Source organism: Melanaphis sacchari, unplaced genomic scaffold (genome assembly GCF_002803265.2).
Source record: "Melanaphis sacchari strain LSU unplaced genomic scaffold, SCAv2.0 Contig23_pilon_pilon, whole genome shotgun sequence".
NCBI classification, from domain to species: domain Eukaryota; kingdom Metazoa; phylum Arthropoda; class Insecta; order Hemiptera; family Aphididae; genus Melanaphis; species Melanaphis sacchari.
Window position 1 is genome coordinate 2,652,042 of NW_020271114.1, and position 24,876 is coordinate 2,676,917.

Genomic DNA, 24,876 nt, shown 5'->3' on the forward strand with positions numbered 1-24,876 from the left:
ATACATTTTGTATACTTATGAATATTTAAATTTTAAATATATTTTATTTGTGATATGGTCTATATTAAATTTCTAAATATAATTTTTTGCAAATGATTTTATGAAATCTGTGATAACGTCCATACTCTATACAATCAAAACCATATAAATACATTTTTTAATATGAAAGAATACAAATTCTAAAATTTGTTTGTATTGATTTAAAAATAATTACTATAAATAAAAACATAATTGAGTTACCAACCAAGGACTTTGTAAAATCTTAAGTGGATCATCATATTATTATAATGACAGGAAATACGTTAAAAAAAAAAAGGGAATGATTTAATGTTAAATGTTAATAACATCCGATGAAAAGAAACAATATAGATAAAATAACACAATTAAGTTAAAATAATAACAATATTAATACTTATTACGTGTGCTACATAATTTATTTTTTCAAATTTTAAATTATACCATTTTTTGCATAAACTATGTTACACTCTGACACTCATAATCATTTTCACAGAATTTGTACAAAGAGTATTAAGGCACGTACGAGTACACAACACACCCAGTAGGTATATAATTTTATCAAAAAGTTAAAAGTTTCCACTTGGTAATTAAATGTTTAAAAAAAATGCACAGTGGAAATAATGACATAGTCAATTATTTTCAAACCAGAAAATACTTTTATTATTTTACCTGATATATTTTCACGGATACTTTGTTTACATTTATACCTGCTTTTATTACAATATATTTACAGTTGATTGAACACGGTTCAATAGAAAGATTTATATCAGTTCCTGCCATCGTTATGTAGGAGGCAGGCCATGGATCAACATTTAAGACAGACACAGTTATAAAGAATGACTTGTACAGTTGTACATAAATTAATTTTTTCAATTTATTTCTATTTAAAATTAAATAATAAGAGACATTTTTTAGAACATTAGCTATAATAACATTATTATATAAATATTCAATCCAATGATACACTTATATTTTATAACATAGACTTTGTTAACTACGTTGTTTACCATATATTATGGGACGTTTAAAATTAATAATTGTCTGAACTTGTTTTACATCATAATTTAAACGAATATTGAGTATTAGAAGAAGATGTAGATATAGCATTAGAAATTGAATTACAAATATTTTTTAGCCTTGATTGATTTTACTATAGCTAAGTAACCCATAAATACTTTAATACTACCGTTGTGATTTAATATCCACGTTAATTTTTAGAATAGATTTGTTAAATTTATAAATCAAGTAAAATAAACATATTCTATAACAAAAGACAAAGGCACAAAATTCAAAATAAACGTCTTAGTCTGTAGTCATTAATGTAGTAACGTCTCACTGTTATCAACTGTTACATACGTATTTACACGTACATTGGTAACCGGCACTTCGTGTGATTCTAAATAATTCAATTTTGTTATTTATTAGCGTCTAGCAATAACGTAATATCATGTCGTGGCAAGTGTGGCAACGAATACCGAAAGCGAACGCCTGAATACATAAAGGTACATGGTATTCTAATATTGGTTTTATTTTGATATGTAATAGCTCATATCAATTTATTATTCATATTAACCCTTAATTGCATGATATTTTTTTCTTGATAAAAATAAATGATTTTGATTAAATTGGGTGTAGAGAGTTTGTTAAAAATAATTTAAAAATTCCAACTTAACCTCCAAACTTGAAAAGTACAGCTTTTAAGTCCGTTGCACAAATGCAACTATATGCGCACCAACTTAAATCATTATTTATATTTTCAAATGTATGTTAATTTTTTATTTTTCATTTTAATGTTGATAAAATAAACATTTCTCTGTTAATTTATTTTCTTATTTTTAGTACTTTTAACTTCACTTATATATTTATAATATGTGTTAGTGCTCAAATAAAAAACAATTGAAGCGCTCGGACGAACAACGGGACAAACGTCGTTAAAAATACATGATAAAAATTGACACGTGTCCCGTTGTTCCAGGAATCGAAACATTCAAAATTAAACCTAAATTTAGCCAGTCTATTTCAAAATAATAAAATTTCAATGCGATAGATATCATATTCATTAAATTGTACTCGTGTCCTGATACTCCACCGAAAAACGCAACATTGCCGAAACTGGCGCTTGTCCCGTTGTTCAGCAGAGCGCTTCAAATCTTCAATTATTTTATCTTTTTTCAATTAAAAGTGCACTAAACTTTATATGAAAATATCTTTTATAATTTTCCAATTTTAAGTTTAATTTAAGACAAATTCAACGTTTGAAAATTCATCATTATTAAACACACTGTTGCGGTTTAGTATACTTATCGATAATAACGAAGGTGTGTCTAGTAATCAAACGTTGCAAAATCGTATTGTGGTATTTCAAGTTTACCATGCGTCCCTGCTTACTATCTCATGCGAATGTGCGATAATATTAATGACCAACCAAAAATCTTAAACATAGATTAAAAATTTCGAAGTATTTTGACTGAGCGATAACGTTTTATTAATATTTTACTATTGAAAATACTTAACACTACACATCACGTACACATCACGTTTTAAGTTTGGTCAATATTTACCAAACAACAAACACATATTTTAAATGTCAACAACCACTGGTACATGGCCACACAAATACAATTTTAACTTTTAACAACATCCTCTACGATGTTTGGTGTATATGTCGACGTACACAGTTGACTGTCGACATTCACTTATACTCAATGGTATTGGTATATTGGTAATTATATTTATGGGTATACCAAAGTAATAAGATTTTTGGTTGGTCATTAATATTATCGCACATTCGCATGAGATAGTAAGCATGGACGCATGGTAAACTTGAAATACCACAATACGATTTTGTAACGTTTGATTACATACGCATTACCAAAATATGTATATTATTCAACATTCAACCTAAACATATTTTTCTCGCTCCGCTCGAATATATTTATTTTGCTAGTCCTTACGCTAGAAAAAATTAACTTTTTTTATTTATTATAATTATAAAATGTTTCAGCACACAGGGTGCTATTACATGTAATTATTTTTTAACAGTGGATTAAATTATACTATAGGTACATGCATTTTTTACATTGATACAATTATAAGTTATAGTTATCCATGGGTCTTCTGATGATGAATCTTAAAAATTAACTTAATCCCTTATACCTTGTTTTTAACTATTAACTTCTAAATTCTATAATGTATTACTATAAAATTAAAGACCGATAACGTTGAGTATCAATGTCCCGCTCGTTCGGCAAACATTATTATTATCATATATTACATATTTTTGTTTCAACATTTTGTCATCACAATATTCAAAATTCAAAACAATAAACGAATTTCAAATTAAATTTTTTTTGAGTATTATTACTATTCACAGTTTTATAGTGAATAAATAAATAAATAAACTTCAACCTATACCCATTATTACAGTAACAAGAATTTATAACCAAATCTATAAATAAACATTAATAAGCCATTCAATAGGCTTGTGACTGATAAACACTTAAGATAACGCCACACACTAGTCATTTTCAGCGTTAAAAACGTATCTACGAAAAATAAACAAAACGGCATCAAAAAATGGTTAAAAAAAACATAATACCGCAATAAATACATTTGCTGGGCATGATGCAGATTGAAAACCATGGGTTGAGTGGCCATACTCCATATTATTATATATTTTAATGACATACCTATATTTTTCAAAATATTATTTAATAAATTTATTTTAAAATACATTAAATTTATCGGATACTCATAAATAAGATAAATAATTCATTAAAACATCATAACAGTTTTTTTCCTATGAACTATAAAATAAGTTTTATTTGATTTTTGAGTCATTGTAGAATCGTATACTCGTAAAATGATACTTTACGTTAAGTATTCGACGAAAATCTAAAATTTGCTGACGAGTATACGGCGTATACTCGCGTATCCATACCAAAACACCGCTGCGGCTATACTGCCATAATACTATTTACATTAAAATATTGTAATTTAATTAATACATATTTTGTTTGTTACTAATAGGCGTTGTACCTACTATTGTATGTACAGTAAAAACATTTGTTGTCAGGGTTATTTCAAAAAGCTGTGCAATATCGACGCTGTTTAAACAGGTGCATTAATTGTTAATCAACAAATTGTGTATAGTACTCAATATATACACTAGAGTTCTACAGATAATTACGATTCAAATTTGATAAGTTGTTAAGCCAACGATTAACGATCCATAGCAAAGCAATGGATATTGGAATACCTAAAATTATCATTTATGTTACTCTTATAATACAGTTTAATTATTATTCACATTTTTGATATTTTTGGTAATTATAAGATATATTATTATAATATCAAATAATCATAAAATATTATAAATTTAAATATAATATACATTATATTGTATGTATTAGAGATTTATTCTAATAAATACATTTTATGCTGAAAAAATATAAAATACAAAGGCTGATAGATTAATCTTCACAACTAATATGTTTAGAACTTCAAAAATTGACTGGGGATGTCTAAAGAGTGCCTATATAATAAATGTATACATACCTAGTACTTACTTAAATTTTAAATTTAAACTGTATTTTATGATGTGATTTAAGTTTATTAAAAAATCCGTGCTATAGAGAACGTTAGTACAAGCAAAAAAACATAAAATAATACTACAATTACAGGATAAAAATGTTGCTTGTGATGATAGTACACCAAACAATAATTGAGTTATTTACATTTCTAATAGTAAGTCAACATATAATTAGTCTAAATTCAAAACCTCATATTTGTTAATTGTTACACTTATACCTATACAAATTTCAAGTATTTTATAAATTTTTCCCCTAACGGCCGATACGCGCGACTACACTAGTGAATTCAGAATAATTATAATATGTACCTATGTGTAATGTTATAAATGTAATGATACAATAAATAGTATAAAATAAATATGACCCGTCATTATTCTATAGAAAATAATTAATAATTTTACGAGTAGGTACTCGAGTTCTGTATACATTACAATATTACTGTAATGTAACTGTTTCAGTATAAAATTAACAGGGCCTTATCAGCCAGACGCCGATTATGAACATGGTGTATGTACATACGTTAACAGCTTAACCAGCATAACGTGATTGTATAAATGCACGACGATAATATGACGTTGTCCGTGGACGGTGATATAAACAATACCTCTTTTACTAGGGCGTCGGTACAGTATTATTTTATAATATAAAACATAATACATGCGCTAAAATACAAACAGTACCTAACGAGAGAAAATACGTGGGTATACGTAACAAGTAACAACTATAACAACACACTTGTCAGTCGTCACACTACTCGTCCGCTGGTGTATTGACTATCATCGTTTGTTCGTGTGCTACAACTCGGTTATTTCTTACACTTTTCACCGGGACTGTACCGGTTTACAATCGTGTACAGCGTTGATATTTTTCTACGATTATAGTGTCTTGGCGTCCGGATGTAATGGGGTGGCCAATAAATTGCCCTTGGATAACTAAGTCAAGTAAAAATGTGCATACAGGAATCTGTATATTTTCTCCTCTCCACAACAATAAAATGTAAAAACATACAGTAGACAATAGTTGACATTATGCGCATAATTAAATGTACTTAGTTAATTTATAAAATATTGTGTAAGTACGCAGTACGCGTATAAACACGAATAGATAACGAATAATAAAATATATATATATATATTATATATATAATATATAATAATAAAAAAAGATATGTAAGTTACACACACGTTGAGTAAAGGTAAAATTATTTTTTGTCAAACAGCTTAAAATTTACTTTTAGAGTAATTTATAAATTTTTTGTAAATGTCCTGCTGTCAGGCAAATTGAAGGGGGAGGAGAAAAGTCCATACATATTGTCAAAAAATACGTAGTGACGAAATGACGTACACCTGCATACAGTCGTGCACGGTCGCATGGGGACGGATGACGAACTATTTATCTGCGGCGTGCCAACAATAAACAACGTAATCGCGTGCTAGGACGTACCGCAAAAACGCAGTAATCGTTGACGCCGCGCAGTGTCGAGTGTTGCACGTACATGCTCGGAAGTTAAGACTTGGGCGCGCGACGTGTGGATTATTACAATTTGTAGTATAGAGAGGTATCCTATAAATACCGCATGTCCTTTAATACACAACTGTAGTGTTGTTATAATATTATTAGTTAATTATTATTTTTATGAACTATGGTATTTAACGTGTTGTCGGTTTCTTCCGTTTGTTCGCAGCTGGTCTCCGAATATTTTGTTGCGGACTGTCAACTTACGTAAGTTATTCTAGCGTACAAAAAGCAGTACACTGTCTTGTTCGGCCATTGACGACAATTCATTATTTTTTACGTTGTCGCACAAGATGACTTTTAATAATCACCAGCAAGCAGCAATGAGTATTAGGCACGACAATAGCGTTCTATCCGGACTACTGCAGTGATGCGTGTCCGACGTTTCAACGTGGCCTACCGGAAAACTCAGCACGTCCGCTCGAGCACGCGGTCGGTTGTCTTTGGCAAAAATCGTCTGAAAAAACAGGTAGGTGGGTTAATAGGTTTTTATAAACAGGCACATTCTAAAGTACCTAGTTATATAAAAATCAGTTTTTAAGATTATTCAAATCGGCAGTATGATGTTACAAAAAAAAAAAATAGTTAGAAGCTCACTAATTTCTGTACGTCAATATAGGATATAACACTGAAATAACATTTTATTTGTTGAAAATCAAATAAAAAAATTAAACGAAAGTAAAATAACAAGATTAGATTTCGTAAAATGCTTATCTAATAAGTATAAACCTAATTTTTGACTGAAATTTTAATTAATAAAAATATTATTATTATTATTATTATTATTTATTTACATATATATATTATATATTATATTATGGATATATTGATTTTGATTATATCTTAGTGATTTAACGTTATTATATAGTTTTTATTAAATTCGATAAACAATTTTTTGATTGACTTGTGATTTTATATATATATATATATAATTATTATTTATTTATTTATTTGTTAGTTGTTTAAGAACCCCTAATTAAAATACACGAATTGCGTCCCAAAAAATTCAGGACACAATTCGTGTATACCTTTTTTACGGGACGCAACTCGGATGCTCCCCATTTAGCAGGTTACCTACCATTCTATGTTATTACCGAACAGACGTTTTATAAACCATCGTAATAGCATTACCTTTGAATTTTGATCAATTCAATCTATAAATTTTTGAATTTTATAATTATAATTTGTATGGTTATTTTTGGGCATCATAGATACCTTTCAACATAAATATCCGTTTGTTTAATTGTCTTCAGTTTCAAAATGCTGTACCCAATTATCAACCATAAAAATCTTAACGCTTCTTTTTAATTATCATTAATTTTAATTCAAATTTCAATTAAAAATTAAAAAATTATTTATTGACTTAAGCCTAGAATTTAGACCCTAGGTCTAATAACATATAAATATATATATACATGAATCTATTATCTAACGACTATTTCAAATTGACATTTACCCTGTAATAGTACCATATACAATATGTACATTATTATAAATATTCATTTTATTTTAGCCATTCTAATATAATAATTATATTTTACATTTCTTTAGCTAACATATTATTATATTAATATTTCAGATTTTATTATTTTAATTAATAATTAAAATTATAAAATAAAGCATTTCATTCATATGTTATTAATTATTATACTGGGACGTCTCTTCATTCTGTTATTTTTCAATATTGTTTTATCCTATCAATCACGATATTGTTCAAGTACAATCATTGATTATAAATAGGCTATAATAACTAGAATAATGTAACAGATGGCTTAAATAAGAATAATGTATATATTTTATAATTATTGAATAATAAATTTATAAGTATCTAAAACCCAGAGATTTGCATAAATACCAAAATATACCTACATAAACTTTATATATATCTTGTATTTTTCAATCGGTATTACATTATTAAATTTATTTTTAACTATTTTATTTTAATAAAATAATATGAAAATGCTAATTTAATATTTTTACAAATCTAGACACACTACTAGTTAAAAAGTTAAAAATAAATTTATAAGTGTTTGATAATTTAACTAGTTCAAAAAAAAAAAAAAAATATAGAATTATTACAGTTTTACAGCTGTACGTTAATGTGTGCAGCTTATAGCAATGGTTCTCAACCTTTTCAGAATCGTTGAGCATTTATAATTGTTTAAGATTTTTGGGGATCATGGTCGTAAAATAAAACAGTAATTATATATAGATTTAAAACTACATAAATAACAGTTAAAATATCACTTAATAGCAAATAATAAAACTGTATAATACAAATAAGGCTGAGGCCACACGAGCGAACATAGTACAGAAATATCAATAACATTTTATGAAGGACGACAAAATTAATATACGTTACGACGTACATTATATACTCACGTGGTCCAAGTCTAAAATTTTACGAAATTTTCTAGAAAATAATCTTACCTATAAATAACATAATTTTATATATCATATAAATTATGAGTAAAATGGATTATTACCTATTGGTGTGAACGTGAAATTTTCTATAATGTACGTTTGAAGAACGAAGACAACATTTGCAGATATAACGTCCTTTTATACAATTATCATGCATTTTGGCTGTTTCAATTTATGTATTATTATCATAAATTTATAACTATAAAAATATATTATACACTTATAATATACAATTTTTCTTTCCCGCTCATTACACTGCTACAATATTATTACTATTATTTAATATTTATTTTCACTACTTAGAACTTGTCAGTCTATTGCCACTTTCCACGATTGGTTATTTATAAATTTTTAGTATTATTTATTTCTTTATATGGAAATGCGTATTTACATATTTTTCACAAATACACGAATAATATTTATCCAAATTTTCTATGGATTTTCGTTTTTTAATTAACTTATTAGTTATTAGTATAAGACGTTAAGTTAACTTGATGATATTATCTATCATAATTAATATGTTTAAAATGTTTATTAATTTAATTTTTAACTTAATTGAAAATAAAAATGGTTTACTGATTTTAGTTAAAATATAATATTGACTTGCCCAGCCTTGCATAATATAAATAACCCATACCACGCACCGCATAATTGCTACGACCCCTCATCCATACGATATTTGAAATTGATTCAATTGATAGTAAGCAATAACAAAATTGTTCATAAGATTTATATTATTATAAAATATAATAAGTATTTGATTTCTTATAATAATTTTATTAATATAAAACACTGAGAACTGCTTGATTGTAAATTTGTACCAATATACTCGTACATTTCTTCTATACTCCGTCTCAAAGTAGAATACACCAGGCGGCTGACCGGTTTTCGTTTGGTGCCGCGCATCTGCTGTCAATTTCGTCGCATAGTAGGAGAAAATCGGCAACGAGCTTCCGCGACCTTCAGTCGCGATGCGCTAAACCGGTGTATTCTACTTTGAGACAGAGTATGTAATAGTGATTTTGGAATAACCTAACCTTTGGGAATACAATTCAACAATTATGAAACTTAAGAAGTAATAATAAATACTCGTTATAATGGCAAACATCTTCTACAACTATTGAAAAAAAAAATAAAATATATTTGTGTATAAGAGTCTGGTTGTGTTTGTTATTCATTCATTTTACTATTCTAAAACTAAGTAACAAATAATCTTTCATTCATTGAATATAAAATATATTTACATATATAGTTATGGGTAATTAAAAAAAAGTAAAAACTTTTAATTTAGCTTGTCATTAATTTCCTGAAAATTTGAAATTTAAGTAACTATTTAAAAATTAATTTTAATTTAGCTTTGTCGATTTTTTTTTTTATGATAGTTTAAATACAAAAAAAAAAATGGTGAACTTACCCAACTTTACATTTTTAAGCATTTATATGTTTTATTATTTTTAGGTTTTTCGAATAGATTTATTTAATTAATCTTCGTAAATTACAATTATGAATAAAACGAATTTTGTTAAAAATAATTTATATAATGTATTATGTATAAGGAAATGCGTGTGTTTATTTTGTATGTAGGGCTATATTTAGAATTTTTATTTTTCAAGGCATTTATGAAACAACTTAGGGTAGCCATATTTTATTTTAATTAAAATGGGACAAAAAATTGTTGTATATTTTTTTATGGAAAAAATTTTACCACTTTTTCGCGGTCAACCACCAGTTTTAACATCATATAACATACTTTTTCATAATTAAAATGCAACAAAAATTTATTAAATGGTCTGTACACTACCTATAATGTAAAAATGGAAATATTTTAACAGTAATTAATGTGGTTCGACATTTTTAAGAAAATATTAACGAACAATTTGCGGTGTTAATAAATATCTATTATGCATAAGAAATTATTTATTTTAACTTTTTTAAACGATAAAAAGGTAGCTATTTGATATTTTTCCATTGCGTGGAAAAACATTGAATCATAGATATCTATTTTTTGCGTGTCCATGTACAGTTTGTTATTGAAATTTAAATATTACATAATATTTTTTATTAGTTATTCATGGACTGAATGACATATTTACAGATCATAAACTGTATGAATTGTCGACACCCATCTATGTTTACATTTATGTTCGGAAATCATAATTACAAATTTCAAACAATTTTATTTATAAAAATGATTTCTTATGTATACAAGTAGTTACTATTGCGTAAGCAAAATTTGCACAAGTAAAAATTTAATCATACGATTAAAAAAATTATATCAAAGACAATAACAAGGTTACACTGTTAGTATAAGGTAACGTTATTATATTATTTTGCATGGGTTGTTAAGGGACAACCTTGGTAATATAACGCTTAGTCAGTCAAAAAAAAAAAAAAAATAGAGCGTGACTATTCGTTCAAAAACTTATCTATGTTAAAACTAACTAAATGTTATAAATTAGAACGAGTAACCGACAAAACTTTTGATTAGTGAAAAGTGATAACAAAAATTGGCATTATGGAACATTGAAAAGGAAAAAAATGAACGGTTTTGTGTATAGGTAGATCCTTAAAACTTCAAATCGAGACATCATATGACCTTTTTTTGTTTTTTAGTAGTAAGTGTTTTTTGTTAGTATAAGGATACTCGTTAAGCGACAAATAAACCTAAACCCATACCGATTAGATTTAGTCATTTATAATTTAGATAACATAATATAGCTAATATAAGACAATCATATAATGATACATTGTACAATATTATTCTGTTTTATTATTAAATAATACGATATTAAATGTTACTTTACCTCAGTTTCTATTAACAGGGATAAACTAAATTATTGACTGAAGCACCAGGACAAATAGCAAGACTAGTAAATGTGAGCCTCGCGCGGGTCATTTTGGTTAATGGTCTAAATCTAGCACCGCTAAAAATGTTGTACAATTCCGCCCGCACTTATGTCGTATGGCAATTTTAGGTTGGTGTACTACTATCTACTGTTAAACAAATAAAAATTATATGAGAATAAGTGTTTGGTTTTATGTAAATTATACCTAAATAATAATAACAATGTCAGGTATTTATATAGTTCTGCATTTTTTTATTATTTGGTACAAAAAAATTCCCATTTCATACCAAAATGTATTGCACATGGCCAAACAATTCTTTACATCAAATTTTATTTTGCATATTCGTACAATTTTAGTACTTTTATATGTATGAAATAAGTATTAAAATACTTTTTTTTTTGTAATTTGCAAATCATAAAATACAAAAGAGAGCTGAAGATTTGTAGAGTCTTTGGAGTGTATAAGGTAACAGAAAAAATTCGAGGACAATTTTAAAAAATGTATACATTTATTTCAAATACAAATAAAAATTATTTTTGAAAACATCAAGTTATATTAAATTGGTTAAAAACAAAAACGGATATGAATTGTTTTAAGGTAAATACAAAATGTAAATTTACGTAATTTGTAAGCAAGTTTTTAAAAAAAATAATGATTTTCATTTTATGACGAAAATTTCAAAAATAGTAAAATTAGCAATTTGTTCAGGACATATTTTGGTACTTTGGCATAACTACATCTTCATACAGACTTAAAAATAGGTTAATAGGACATATAATTCTCTGTCTTAATAATAAAGTAGTATACCTACCATTCATACATTTGCTTACTTTTATCATACTACCAATAATAAAAAATAATAAATATGTATATATTATACTTAAATTTAAATTCTGAGCAGAGTGATAAAATTTTTTTATTTAATATTGATGTGTGTATTTTTTTATAAGCTGTCTAAGTTCAAATTTTAACAAGATTTGTCAAAAATTCAAAAATGTTTAAAAATTGTGTAGTTAAAAATGTGTAAGATCTTACATTTTTTTAGATAAGGATAACAATTAATTAAATTATTATTACAAAGTTTTTCATGAGCAGTTTATAATTTAATTAAAAAGCCTAAAATATATATGAATACAACTTTTTTTTATATATTTTATCTATGTAAATGCAAACTTGAACGAAATTAGATATTTAAACGAAGATAATAATGGTTTTAGTTATCTTGTTGAAATTTAAAAATACTATTCGTTAATAATTGAAACTTTTAACGTGTTTATATTTACATTTTATATACTGCACAATGAAATTTTTAATTCAGTGTTTTCGGAAAAAACCAATTTAACCTACACTATTACTAAATTTATTAGCTGACAGACAGTCTTTTCTCAAAATCGTTTTCCTAGTGCAATGATTTATCATTAAATTCAAATTCAACACATATTATAATATTATTCAGCGACTTACTCCTCATTGACGAGGTACACTCTACATCTACTTTATCCCTTTTTAAATTTTAACTTGCAAATTGACAATTTAATACTTACAAAGAAAAATTAAATTACGTTATACTATAATATTTGAACATAAAAAACTTTATAAATGTATCACATCCTAAATTTTACTTGGTGATGGGAAGGAGGAAATTTCTCTCCCTAACCACTCTTAAATAATGTATAGGTCGTTTGTATGCGTCATAACGTTTTGAAGCAGAAAATTTAACTAGGTTCTTAACTTAGAAAATGTATTCTGATAGAAAGACCAATACAGTACACTGTAATGTGCCAAGAACTTTATAAAAGTAGAAAATTCCCAATAGTTTTCTAAATAATTAGAATATTAACGGACAAAACAACACTAGGAAATAGAAATAGAAATATCAATTTATATTTTATTATAAATTATAAAATATAGTGACTCTTTTTAAGTTAACATAATATTTATATACAATAATGACGTATTCAATATCAACAAGAAAATCGCATTGAACAAGCATTTATGATTAATATATATGAAGTAATGTAATATTAACATGCACCTATCTAATAGTATAAATAACGTAAGTTTATTGATATTTTAAGTAAATATAAAAATATAGTTTAGTGATGTAAAATAGTAGTAAGAATTATTGAATCAAGTGCATGTTTATGTATAATGAAAAATAAAGAAAATATATATATTTATTTATTATGGTATACTAAATTTTCTATTTGTTTTAAGTATTTTTCGATTTATATTGGTGCTTGATAGCATTTTTATTCATCTGTAAATATTTTTAAAAATTTAATTCTAAAAAAAATTGTGAAAATCAAGAATTTTACTCAAAATCAATTGTTGACCAGCTTAGACCTAACCTTGACCAGTTTTTTTACTATGACTTCTGATTTGAAAATAAATAATCGCAGACTAAATTTTTCACCAAATATTTATCATCATCTAGACATGATACAGTTTTAAAATATATTGGCTCTTTTTATTTCTATTACTTATAGACATTAAACATTTTCAGGTAAATAAAATAAGTTAATTTCCAAATTATTTAATAGTAAAACAATGCTAATAGAATTGAATAATAAATATTAATAATATTAAAAATATAATTGTACATCTACTATGCTAAAAAATAAATATGAACCATCCGGTTTTTTCCTCAAAATCGTTTTTCTTATACCTACAATATCTTATTATTATAATTTAATTTAATCGTTATACATCCATTTCACTACTCAATACACCTAGCGAATTTACTGGTTATTTCTTCTTTTATGTTTTTAAAATTATATTTTATATTTATTCGTATAAAAATAGAAAATCGATATTTCTAATAAAGTATTAATATCAGGTGTAATCAATCATTCATTTTCAACATATTGAACAAGTTGTTTACTAATTACTAAAATAATTTAATGGCACAGGTATTCTATGGGTACCAATAATTATGATTATTTAACAAGTTTAATTTCCTTTTTTATGTATACACTTGAAAGATTAAATTGATTTCATACGGGGATATTAATCTATCAGATACATAATAGTAATTACTAATTATCTATACCTCGGTTTTATGTAAGTGCCTATAGTTTCTTATTCCTTTGTTAAGCTATTAAAATTTTTTATCAAATTTTGATAAATATATAATTTAAAGAGTAGATAGGTACTTAAATTATTGATTAAATAATTATTATATTAATTCACTGTAATTAGTATTAAATAGGCTTTTAAAAATAATTGTTAATAATATTTTTACATATGGTATGTAACAATATATTCTATAATATGTAGATTATATTATATCTTAATGTCCGCAACATTATTATTGTCAATTAATCCTATCGTAGCTTATAAACCTCGAATTTTATTTTATTACAGTTATTAAAAGTATACAGAAATTAAATTTTAAGCCAAGACACTATTTTAGTTATTAGTGCTTCTAGGAATAATACACGATAAAAATTATTGTAAATAAAATAATTTAAAGATTTAAAACGATGTATTAATTTAAACCTGTATTTCTTAAATAAAAGACATTGAAAATTCATTTTTTTTTTTTTTTTAATTCTTGTAGATCATTGAATTAAAAAATTATTAAAAATTGTCATTTTCATTCTATAGGTAAAGGATGTTAGGAATACATCTAAATTCACAGATAAATACGCCATTGTTTTAATTATTATTCATAATATACTATCAAAAGTTAGATAATTTTTAGCATACATAATATTATACAACTACAAAAATAGCGTAACAAAAACACATCATGTTTTATTATTTTTGTTTTAATGAAACGGATTGATGATAATTGTCATATTTTAACAGTTGTATATATTATATGACGGAGATTTTTTTTGTTTACTTATATTTATAAAACAAAATAGGTGTGCCCATAGTATTATTAAATTTTAAAATCGGAATTAAGAATCAAATTTAGAACGGATTTAAAATATCTTGAATCGGTGAATCATCAAATCAAATATGTATTGTAATAAAACTATTAAATTATTAAAGTGTTAAGATTTAAGATAATATGTAAAATGATACGAAATATTTATTTATTATTTACTATATTAATCATTCAAACATGGTTTTTATGATATTTTTATTGTATTTGTGAATTATATTTTATATACCATGTAACGTTGTAATCAAAATATCGAATCAATTTATAATAATGTAATTAGCTTCACCTATATTAGTTTTCTATCACTTTTTGGTCACTACTTGTATTGACTACGATTGCATGTTTTTTACACAATCAATTTACCATCAGTAGTAAAATATATATTGAATTATATTTAAATTTCAAACTCTAAAAATCGAAATAAAAATATTTATGATTTTATCTAATATACAAGTATATTTATTAGATACTATTAAATGAAATATGTTATATTATATCAAATAATTAATTTTGTAAGTATCTACCTACCTCAATTATAACTGCTTTGTCACCATGAATAAAAAAAATTAAATTTGAACATATTGATACAATTGATGAATTTTAGCAAACTAATATTCTTGTCACAAAACATATTAATATATTATACCCGAATCCCGAAATAGCCGAAACATATTAAATTAAAAAATCTTAAAATATGTCAATATTTTTAGCAGAGCGATAAATGTTTATTTTTTTTTTTTATTCTTTAGTTTGTTTCTGTGTACACGATAAGTAATTTATAAAATGTTTCAATTTTTACTTTGAGGGTGGTTTTGAATAGAAAATTAAATCTAGTTCATACTGAGGTCAAATTCAAAAATTCCCAATATTTTTTTTAATAATTGGAAAAAAAACGAATGAAAAATTAAGGAAAAAGAAGAATTTTTATGCAAATCCAATATTCTAATTATTTAAATATTTGTTTTATAACTATGGCTATCAAATTTAAAGTCTTCGCTCAAAATCGTCTTTCGTGTACAATGGTTCATCACTGAATGCAAATTTAACGAAATCCATTATAGTATTTAATTCAATAACTCTACTTGCTTACTTTTTTATTTAAATGTAGGTATAGGAATTATTTATAAGTTCTTAAGAAAACGCCCCACACTCGCATTTGATTTCTTTATCTTAAAGTGCTTAACATAACAAATTTTGCGATGTTTTTTCTATTTATAGCAAACAAGTTTATTTTTGGTATGGCCCATCGAGTTTATTTCGAATTTGTATTAAGTTCAATTATATTAATTGAATTAAAATTAAATTCTATATCACCGCAATTTAAAAAAAAGACTAGGAATTAAAAAGTAAAAAACTTCTTTAAATTCTTGTGTCAAAGATAAAAAAAATATATTGGTTATAAGGTCAATAAATGTATTCTTTTATTTTAATTAAAGTTAATTGGTATAATTTAATACAATTACTGTTATTGGATGTCAATATACACTAGTAAAATAGAACTTATTCTATGACAACCATCATAATAAATTTCTAGTACGATTCGTTTCATTAGTATACTTTTAAATATTAAATTAATTAACACAGACTTTGAATTTAGTTTATGCAATTCAGCATGTTATGTATTATTATAGCGCAATAAGTAACAACTACTATCGTGTTAAATAGTCCTCATTCTACAAATAAATGTGCTTAATATCTATACCAAAATAGTATAAATTAGATAATAATTCAGTTAGGTGGGTACATAAAAAATTTAGGTTCCTTTGTACATAAAATCCTTCCATTCACATGAACAATAATTGTATTTATAACAAACTAAAAAAAAATTAACAAACCTCCAAAATTGTGTTATGAGTAATTTAAAACAGAAAATGTTCGTAAAAATAAAAATTCAAATGCATACTGACATAGTTTGTCATAAAAATTAATAATATATTATAATGCGTATTTATAAAAATATATATGACGTTCTAGTTATAAATATACTTGCTGTTATATTTATACACATTTAAAATAAAGTTTGTTATATTACTATTAATTATGTTAACAAACATAAAATGTGATAGATTTATAAAATCGTATTGTTTATGACCTATAGTTGATTATTTTTAAAGTAAATACCTACATTTGATTTAGTATTTATATTAAATTCAAGACTATTATAGTATAAAAATCGGCTTCTAGTAATTGCAGAAGTATATCCAAAATTAATTTACTATCTCTATTCCCCTTGATTAATACTTACGGTAAAATCAAAACATTGAATACCACAATATAATATTTAACAAACAGTTAATTTTTTTTTCTTCATATTTTGTGTTATTAGTTATTATAGCAGTGGGTACACTAAAATAATTTGTATTAATAGACAATGAGGAAATGTCACGATGTTACTAGCATTTATTAGCAATGACATTGATTATAATAATTAATAAAGTTAGTATATAAATTAATATTTACTGTTTACTAATTATCATCAGCAATAAATTATAATTATTAACTAACAAAGCTTTAATTATTTATTTATAATGAGAATAGAATAATATTATAAGGTAATTGATAACATTGAGGGAAAACAAACACACCATAAAAAATTATCTATAAAAATAATTGAAAATTGGAAGGACAAAGGTGATGTTGTAATACACGGTTCGTCTCAGTAAGCATTAAAACTAGATATTAATAAATTAAAAAATAAACATCGTGTGTCCCATTTATTTCAAATCAATAACACCCCATCAAAACGTACTTTATAATTTGTCACTCTAGTTAATATCGTACGCGTAGGTCTGCTGGCAAATACAATAAACGCTCTTGGCCGTCTATCAAGTCTCACCAATACTAGCCGATTGTGTGGGGGACGCACTAAAGTTTGACCAGCCGGCGCGCCTGCACGAAGGACGTCATCGTCGTTCGGGTGTCGTTTTCGTCGTATTAATACGACCTAACCTACAGCTATATAATAGTATGTATACGATAAATAATAATATATAATAAATTTATATATATAAAGATAAGTAGATAGATATAACTAAGGACGGCCGAAAAAAATCGGTCCAATACAGGTCGAAAAATATTCAATCTCTTTAACCCAGGGCCTAAAATAAATGTCTTTTTGTGCTGCACACTTTATATTAGGCCATACTTACCTTTTCTTAATGTCACAGATAGTGTACATAAAACTACACAACCACCCAACCAAACTTCAGTCAGTTAAGAGTTATATCAACAGATGTAAATTATTGTTAATTTGATCGATAAAACATTCGATTAATTTAAATCCATGATCTTTTTTGGTTAAAGTTATTGTGATAGTTGATTTTTTTTTACTTTAATAAAATATATTCAAATATTTATACATTACTATAGGATTTATTATTATCATTTAAACTACAATATAAAAAACGATTTCAACAATCTTAAAATAAAGAAGGTAATTAACATAAACATTCTTATAGAATTAAATTCGGTTTGTTCTTTATTTTATATTAATTGAATTTAAATTTTAAATTTAAATATAGTAACGAATTTTCATACTATAGACCACTATAACACATTTTTTAATTTCGCTCTGCACACCATTTAAGAATTCCAGCCCTTTTCTTTTGACTTGTACTGTTACTTCTGTTTTATTGTACTATTTATACTTTTTTCTATAGCCAAAATGAGGATTTTAAAAATGTTACTAGACATGACCGCAACGATATTCCCGGCTTTAATAATCGTGTGCTTATATACATATCACATTCAACGCGTGGCCTTTTCGCGATATAACATCCTCAGCGGCGTCTAAAGTATTGTTTACAATGCATTATGGTCGGTATACTCACCCACTATAGTCGTTATTGTGTATTTACGACGTTTGGACATTTGGGCTAAGACGGATCTTCGATCGCGCGCCTTTATACATTTTAATGACATGTTCAAAGAATATTATTATTATAATAAATTGTTAACAACATGATATTATTGTCTTAGTGTCGACGCATACCCAGCAATCAGCATCGTATCGGTTAGCCATTACATCCACATCCACTTGAGTTGTACACGTGTACTACGGAATACAGTGTGGTGCGCATGGTCCGTCGTCCGTTCAGTATAAAACCGGCGAGACAGCCGATCACTAGATTGCGCAGGTTTTATTCTATAAGTAGGTATTCGTCCGGTCCGGGTATTCGCCAACACTGACGTCGCGATGCACTCTTGTCCCGGTGTAGTTTTATAATAATATAATATATGATATGATATGAAACTATTTTTATACTCTAAAGATCAAATTATGGTCGCGTGTAATATTATATTACGTGTAACCTACGTACGTATGACGTGTCCCGCTAATGTACATGTACTGTCTTCGAGTGACTGATTAATAAACTTTGCTTCACCCTGAACACACACACAACAATGCAGTGTATATGATACGATAATATTAAACATTAATACGCTGTTCACGCGTTACGGGCGCCTGTGAATCGTAATGTATGCGTTTTCTAATTTTACACAAGTTAAAAAAAAATAAAAAAAATAAACATCAGGCGTGTGATTTAAACATCTGTAATGAGTAGGAGGTATAATGTGTATACATTAATAGAAAATTGTTACAAGCTCAAATATAAATGTAAAAGAAGGCACATTATAATCAGATAATCTACACCTATACTACCTAGTTCTTTTTTTTTCATTATTTACAATTCGAGAAATTCCTAAGGTACCACAAAAACTATGACTAATTATTGTGCATATATTTATTATACATATTCATAAGCTTTTTTTATGGTCGGTTAATAAATTGTGAAGTAACATAGTTTGAAGTATGTCAAGGGTCGGTGCGTAAAACGTAAATAATTCTAAATAATGACTAGAAAAAAAACTATTTCATAAACTAATATTTAAATAGATAGTACTCTTAAATTTTTTATGAGGTTTATTTTTACTAGTACCAAAAAAAAAAAAAATAATAATTTTATCTAAATCATATTGACTTAATTTTTTAGTTAGAACTGAATAATTTAACAAACTATTAAAATACTACTTTTAAAAATGCTTAAAATATGATTTTAGATAATAAACTACAAAACTTCAAAAACGTTGGATAAGAAATATTATAAACATTTAGAATAATTATTAGCCAAAATTTGATCAAAACCAGAGATCAAATATTGGTTTTAATTAAATACCTATATTAGCAGTACAATATATATTTGGCAGGTAGGTTAAGCAGGGAGGGGCCATTTTATAATTTGTATCATTTCAACATTTTACATACATTGATAAAATAATTAAAAATATTAATACTGTTAAAACGTATCTAATGACTAATGAAGTAAAAAGTAATGATTATCGTTGTATAGTTATATTAAATAAACGTGTTTCGCTCTTTTAAATTTTCAATAAATCGAGCAGTAATAAAATTCACAATTTATTGAAAAAAATAGTGAATTGTATTGATTAATCATTGGTGTTTGATGGTAGCCAAACATAAATAATAGTTGAAGGATTATTGGATTTTGAGAGCTCCAATTAATGTATTTTTTCTGTTTTCCGCGGTTCTATGAACTGAGTGGTGCCACTTGTACATTACTACGAGCGTAGTTTATTACAGCTAAATGAACAATATAATCTTACAATTATTTGTATATAAAATATCACGTCTAATGTTGTACTGATGGCACCGAATTTAGTTGGTATTTTGGAGGATCAAATTTAAAATTTACCTTTGAAAAAAAAAAATGGTCAAAACAAGATTTTTTATGAAAAATCAGATTATTATAATTTTGTTTTTATTAAATACTCATATAAATTTGAAACTTTCATAATAGTATATAGTACACATGAAATAATTTTGGCTCATCTAATAACTAATTACTGAATTTTTACTTTATTTATATCACGTATATATCTGTAATTTTTACCATTTAGAGTTTTTCACTTATTTAAACAACGTCGAAACATTTGTTCTTTTCAATAATCGTAAATTGTATTACCTAATTTATAATTATTTTTAATTTCAGGTTAATATGTTTGTTTTTATTATTTCTAAAAAAGTAGCACCTGGTTCTTATTTATATATTATTGATTTTTTATTTAATTTATATTAAATTGATTAGATAATTCCACTACTCTATGGAAAAATCACTAAAATAAACTTACCATAGTCCATAAATAAACAAAATAATTTCATAATCTATCAAATACAATACAAAACTTCTTTTTATTACAGGAGAGTCAATTCTTAAGACAATTAAAAAACATGAAGCGGATAGCATAAGAATTATAATGACTACATATAAGAAACATAAACGAATACTTAGTAATCAGCAAATTATAGAACCATACTATACTATTAGATACCTATTTATATTTGTCACAACATTAGGTAAGTTAAAAAAAAAAACATTGTTAATTAGGTATGTACTACTATTTTTTCAATATTTATTTTTTGTATTTTATTAAGCGTCAGTGACGGTGTATCACATTCATCAAGAGCTAGTGAGGCCGAAACTTGAACATTTGGTAGTTTACGAAGTAAGTTTCAGTTAAATAAATGTATGCAAATGATAGAAGTATAGTACTTAAACACAGTAACATTTAAATATTATAGAATTTAACTGATCGTGATCCAAGAGTTACTTGTCAGTTTCCTATACTTAACCCATTTGATTCATCTATTCTTAAATACGTATTCGTACCCAAGCCTATAAGGTGAGTAACATACCTAGAACCTAGGTACAGTTTTAATAGAGAATTAAGATTATTCAATGATTTTAATTTTGGTTACTTATTTCCTTATTTAGATGTATGGAGAGGTCCTATCGTTTGACTTACATCGACATGGATACTGGGCTTCTACAGTTCAATATGTCAGGATTCAAAGAGTCTGGTTATTCCTTAACCTCAAATACGCTCCATTGTTATTATCAAGAAATTTATCGTCCAAATGATGATGATTTCCACGTGGAGTATGGACCACAAATTCCCATCACTGGTTTTCACGAACCTCTTACGGATTTTATATACGTATCATGCACTAATTTATTTGGCATTACTGTGTATAATAACTTTCATGCATATGCTAGAAGAAGGCCAGAAGTTAGGAAATTTAAAGTAATGTTAAACATTACTCAATAGAATTTTTAAATTAATTTAATGTATAATAATTGTATTTCATAAATAGGACGATATGGAACTAGGTGTAGCCGTAATTGGAATCGATTCCATTTCAAGATTAAACTTTATGAGACAAATGATGAACTCTTATAATTTCATAACCAAAGAGATGAATGGTGATGTGATGCATGGTTTCACCAAAGTAGGTGAAAACACATTTCCAAATGTGATTCCGATGTTAACTGGCCGATCATTCATCATGGAACATAACAATAAGTTTGATGTATGTAAACAATATTATACGTTCAGTGTGACCAAATTTCAATGTTTAATATTTAAAATACTTTAATATTATAAAGCAAAATTTAATAAATAATAACAATAACTACAATTTATAAATAGTTAATTTATAATATCTAAAAAATATTTTTATTTTCTTTACTACAGGACTGGCCATACATATGGAAGGACTTTAGTAAAGAAGGCGCTGCGACTCTATATGCAGAAGACCAGCCAGAATTCAACATGTTTGACTATTTAGCTAGAGGAATTACTTTACAGCCAACTCTGCATTACATGCGTTCATATTGGTTAGCTGTGGAACAGTCGATGTTATATAAGATGAGCTCACCTGGTTGCCTTGGACCAACGCCTAAACATCTTATATATTTTGACTATTTGAAATCATTCCTAAAAGTCTATAAAGACTCTCCAGTTTTCTTATTCTCGCTTTTTAACGAAGTTAGTCATGACTTTGTCAATACTGTTGGGGTAAGTGTGTTTAAAAAGTATAATTTAAACAAACAAGATTTTAAATTAATAAATCGTGTATTTATTTTTTCCAGGTGATAGATTTAGATTATATGAAATTCCTTAAGACTTCTCTCCACGAAGGGCTTTTTAACCGAACTGTGATTTTTGTGCTCGGTGATCATGGCAACCGTATGGATTTCATTCGGCGAACTAAAGTTGGAACCATAGAGGACCGAATGCCAATGGTCACCGTAGTACTTCCAGAATGGATAAGCATGAAGTATCCATCTTGGAAAGAATCCCTCCGTGATAACCGTATGAGACTGACATCCACCTATGATATTTATGCTACATTCAGACATATATTAAGTACATTGAATAATCAAAACAAATCAACTGATATCAATGAATATTTACTAAACAGTATCCAAGACAAAAACGTTAAGAATCATTTTTCAGCTACTAGTGCCGGCTTATCATTGTTAGAACCCGTTCCATTAGTTAGAGATTGCAATGCCGCCGGTGTGGCTCAATGGCTGTGTGTTTGCCACGAAGGTCAACAAAAGCGACTTGATTCAAAACACCCATACAGTATTGCAGCATCAAATGAAGTCATAAGGTTAAATTTGCAAAATAGCTAAAATAATGAATATCTACTTACTGAGTAGTAATAATTATAATTTTCTTTTGATTAATAAAAATTTAACATTAAAATATCTAATACTTTGAAAAAAAATATCAATATAAAATATGTTTTTGTTGAGTTTTTATAGTCAAACACGTTATAAGTTTTATTTTATGAATTATTAAGTAAATTTACAAAAAAAATATTTTTTAATTTAAATTCTCTTAAACATTTTTAAAATATAACTAATTAGTTTGTACATAATGTAGATATTATATTAATGCCATCAACTAAATGTAATAAATTTAACCTGAAAATCATTTCGATTTTTTTTTTAGATATTTTAATAAACTATTGGATGGTCTTGAAAATTGTGCTGAAATTAAATTGGCTTTTATTGAGGAAACATATTTGTACGAAGCACCACAAAAATACGACGATGGTAAAGTGTACGAAAAATCTGTTCAAATAACATTTAAAGCCACACCAGGTAATGGATACTTTGAAGCCACACTAGGTATAGAAATAAATAACGGATCCCAAACATTTGAAGTTATTGGGCAGGTCTTTCGAATTAACAAATATGGACATCAAGCAGACTGTTTACCTAGAACAATGCTCGCTAAAATGCCAATTTTGAAAGGAATTTGTTATTGCGATTAAAAAATGTATAAATGTACTTACATTTTATAATTTATTAAGTATTACTCAACTGTACATACAAATATTAATTATTATTTATTTCCCTATGAAAATGACTGAAAAATTTAGTTTATATACCTATGTAGATAAGCACAATATACATAAAATAATATTATATGTATAAATTATAAATATAATTCAAACAAAATGTATTGTTCTTATCGAAATTATTTTAATAATACTTTGTCAATTTAATATGTTGTTAATATTATGGTTCAAATGATCAATTGTTAATACAATGTATCTATTATTATATATTTAACATTATTGTGATTTCCCAAAATATAAGTTAAGTGTCATTGAAGATATCATTTATTTTTATATTATATTAATTATATTGCATTCAAACTTTTACGCCTATACATTATTTATATACATTCAGGTAAATAACTACTTCT

The 24,876-nt window shown here is 26.0% G+C and overlaps 1 protein-coding gene across 3 annotated transcripts; it reads left to right on the forward strand.

The window, feature by feature from the left end:
* Positions 1-6,511: 6,511 nt before the first annotated feature.
* Positions 6,512-24,510, forward strand: LOC112594654. 3 transcript variants are annotated; one of them, XM_025339562.1, is made up of 9 exons: positions 6,512-6,594; positions 21,512-21,667; positions 21,746-21,816; positions 21,893-21,993; positions 22,086-22,395; positions 22,466-22,681; positions 22,846-23,169; positions 23,244-23,770; positions 24,115-24,439. In XM_025339562.1, the coding sequence occupies exons 2-9, from the start codon at positions 21,568-21,570 to the stop codon at positions 24,437-24,439; spliced, it is 1,974 nt and encodes a 657-aa protein (XP_025195347.1). In that variant the 5' UTR covers positions 6,512-6,594; positions 21,512-21,567. The 3 variants fall into 3 exon arrangements, with proteins under 3 accessions (XP_025195347.1, XP_025195348.1, XP_025195345.1); XM_025339563.1 differs by lacking the exon at positions 6,512-6,594 and adding an exon at positions 18,176-18,256; XM_025339560.1 differs by lacking the exon at positions 6,512-6,594 and adding an exon at positions 19,349-19,441 and having other exon boundaries at positions 24,115-24,510.
* The last annotated feature ends 366 nt before the right edge of the window (positions 24,511-24,876 follow it).

What these genes read in the sequence shown, in the direction of transcription:
- LOC112594654 (XM_025339560.1), top strand. Translation starts at nt 19,369, where the DNA reads ATGGTCCGTCGTCCGTTCAGTATAAAACCGGCGAGACAGCCGATCACT. An exon ending in TATATTTGTCACAACATTAG is followed by an intron (nt 21,668 to 21,745) that starts GTAAGTTAAAAA and finishes TATTTTATTAAG; the next exon opens with CGTCAGTGACGGTGTATCAC. An exon ending in AACATAACAATAAGTTTGAT is followed by an intron (nt 22,682 to 22,845) that starts GTATGTAAACAA and finishes TCTTTACTACAG; the next exon opens with GACTGGCCATACATATGGAA.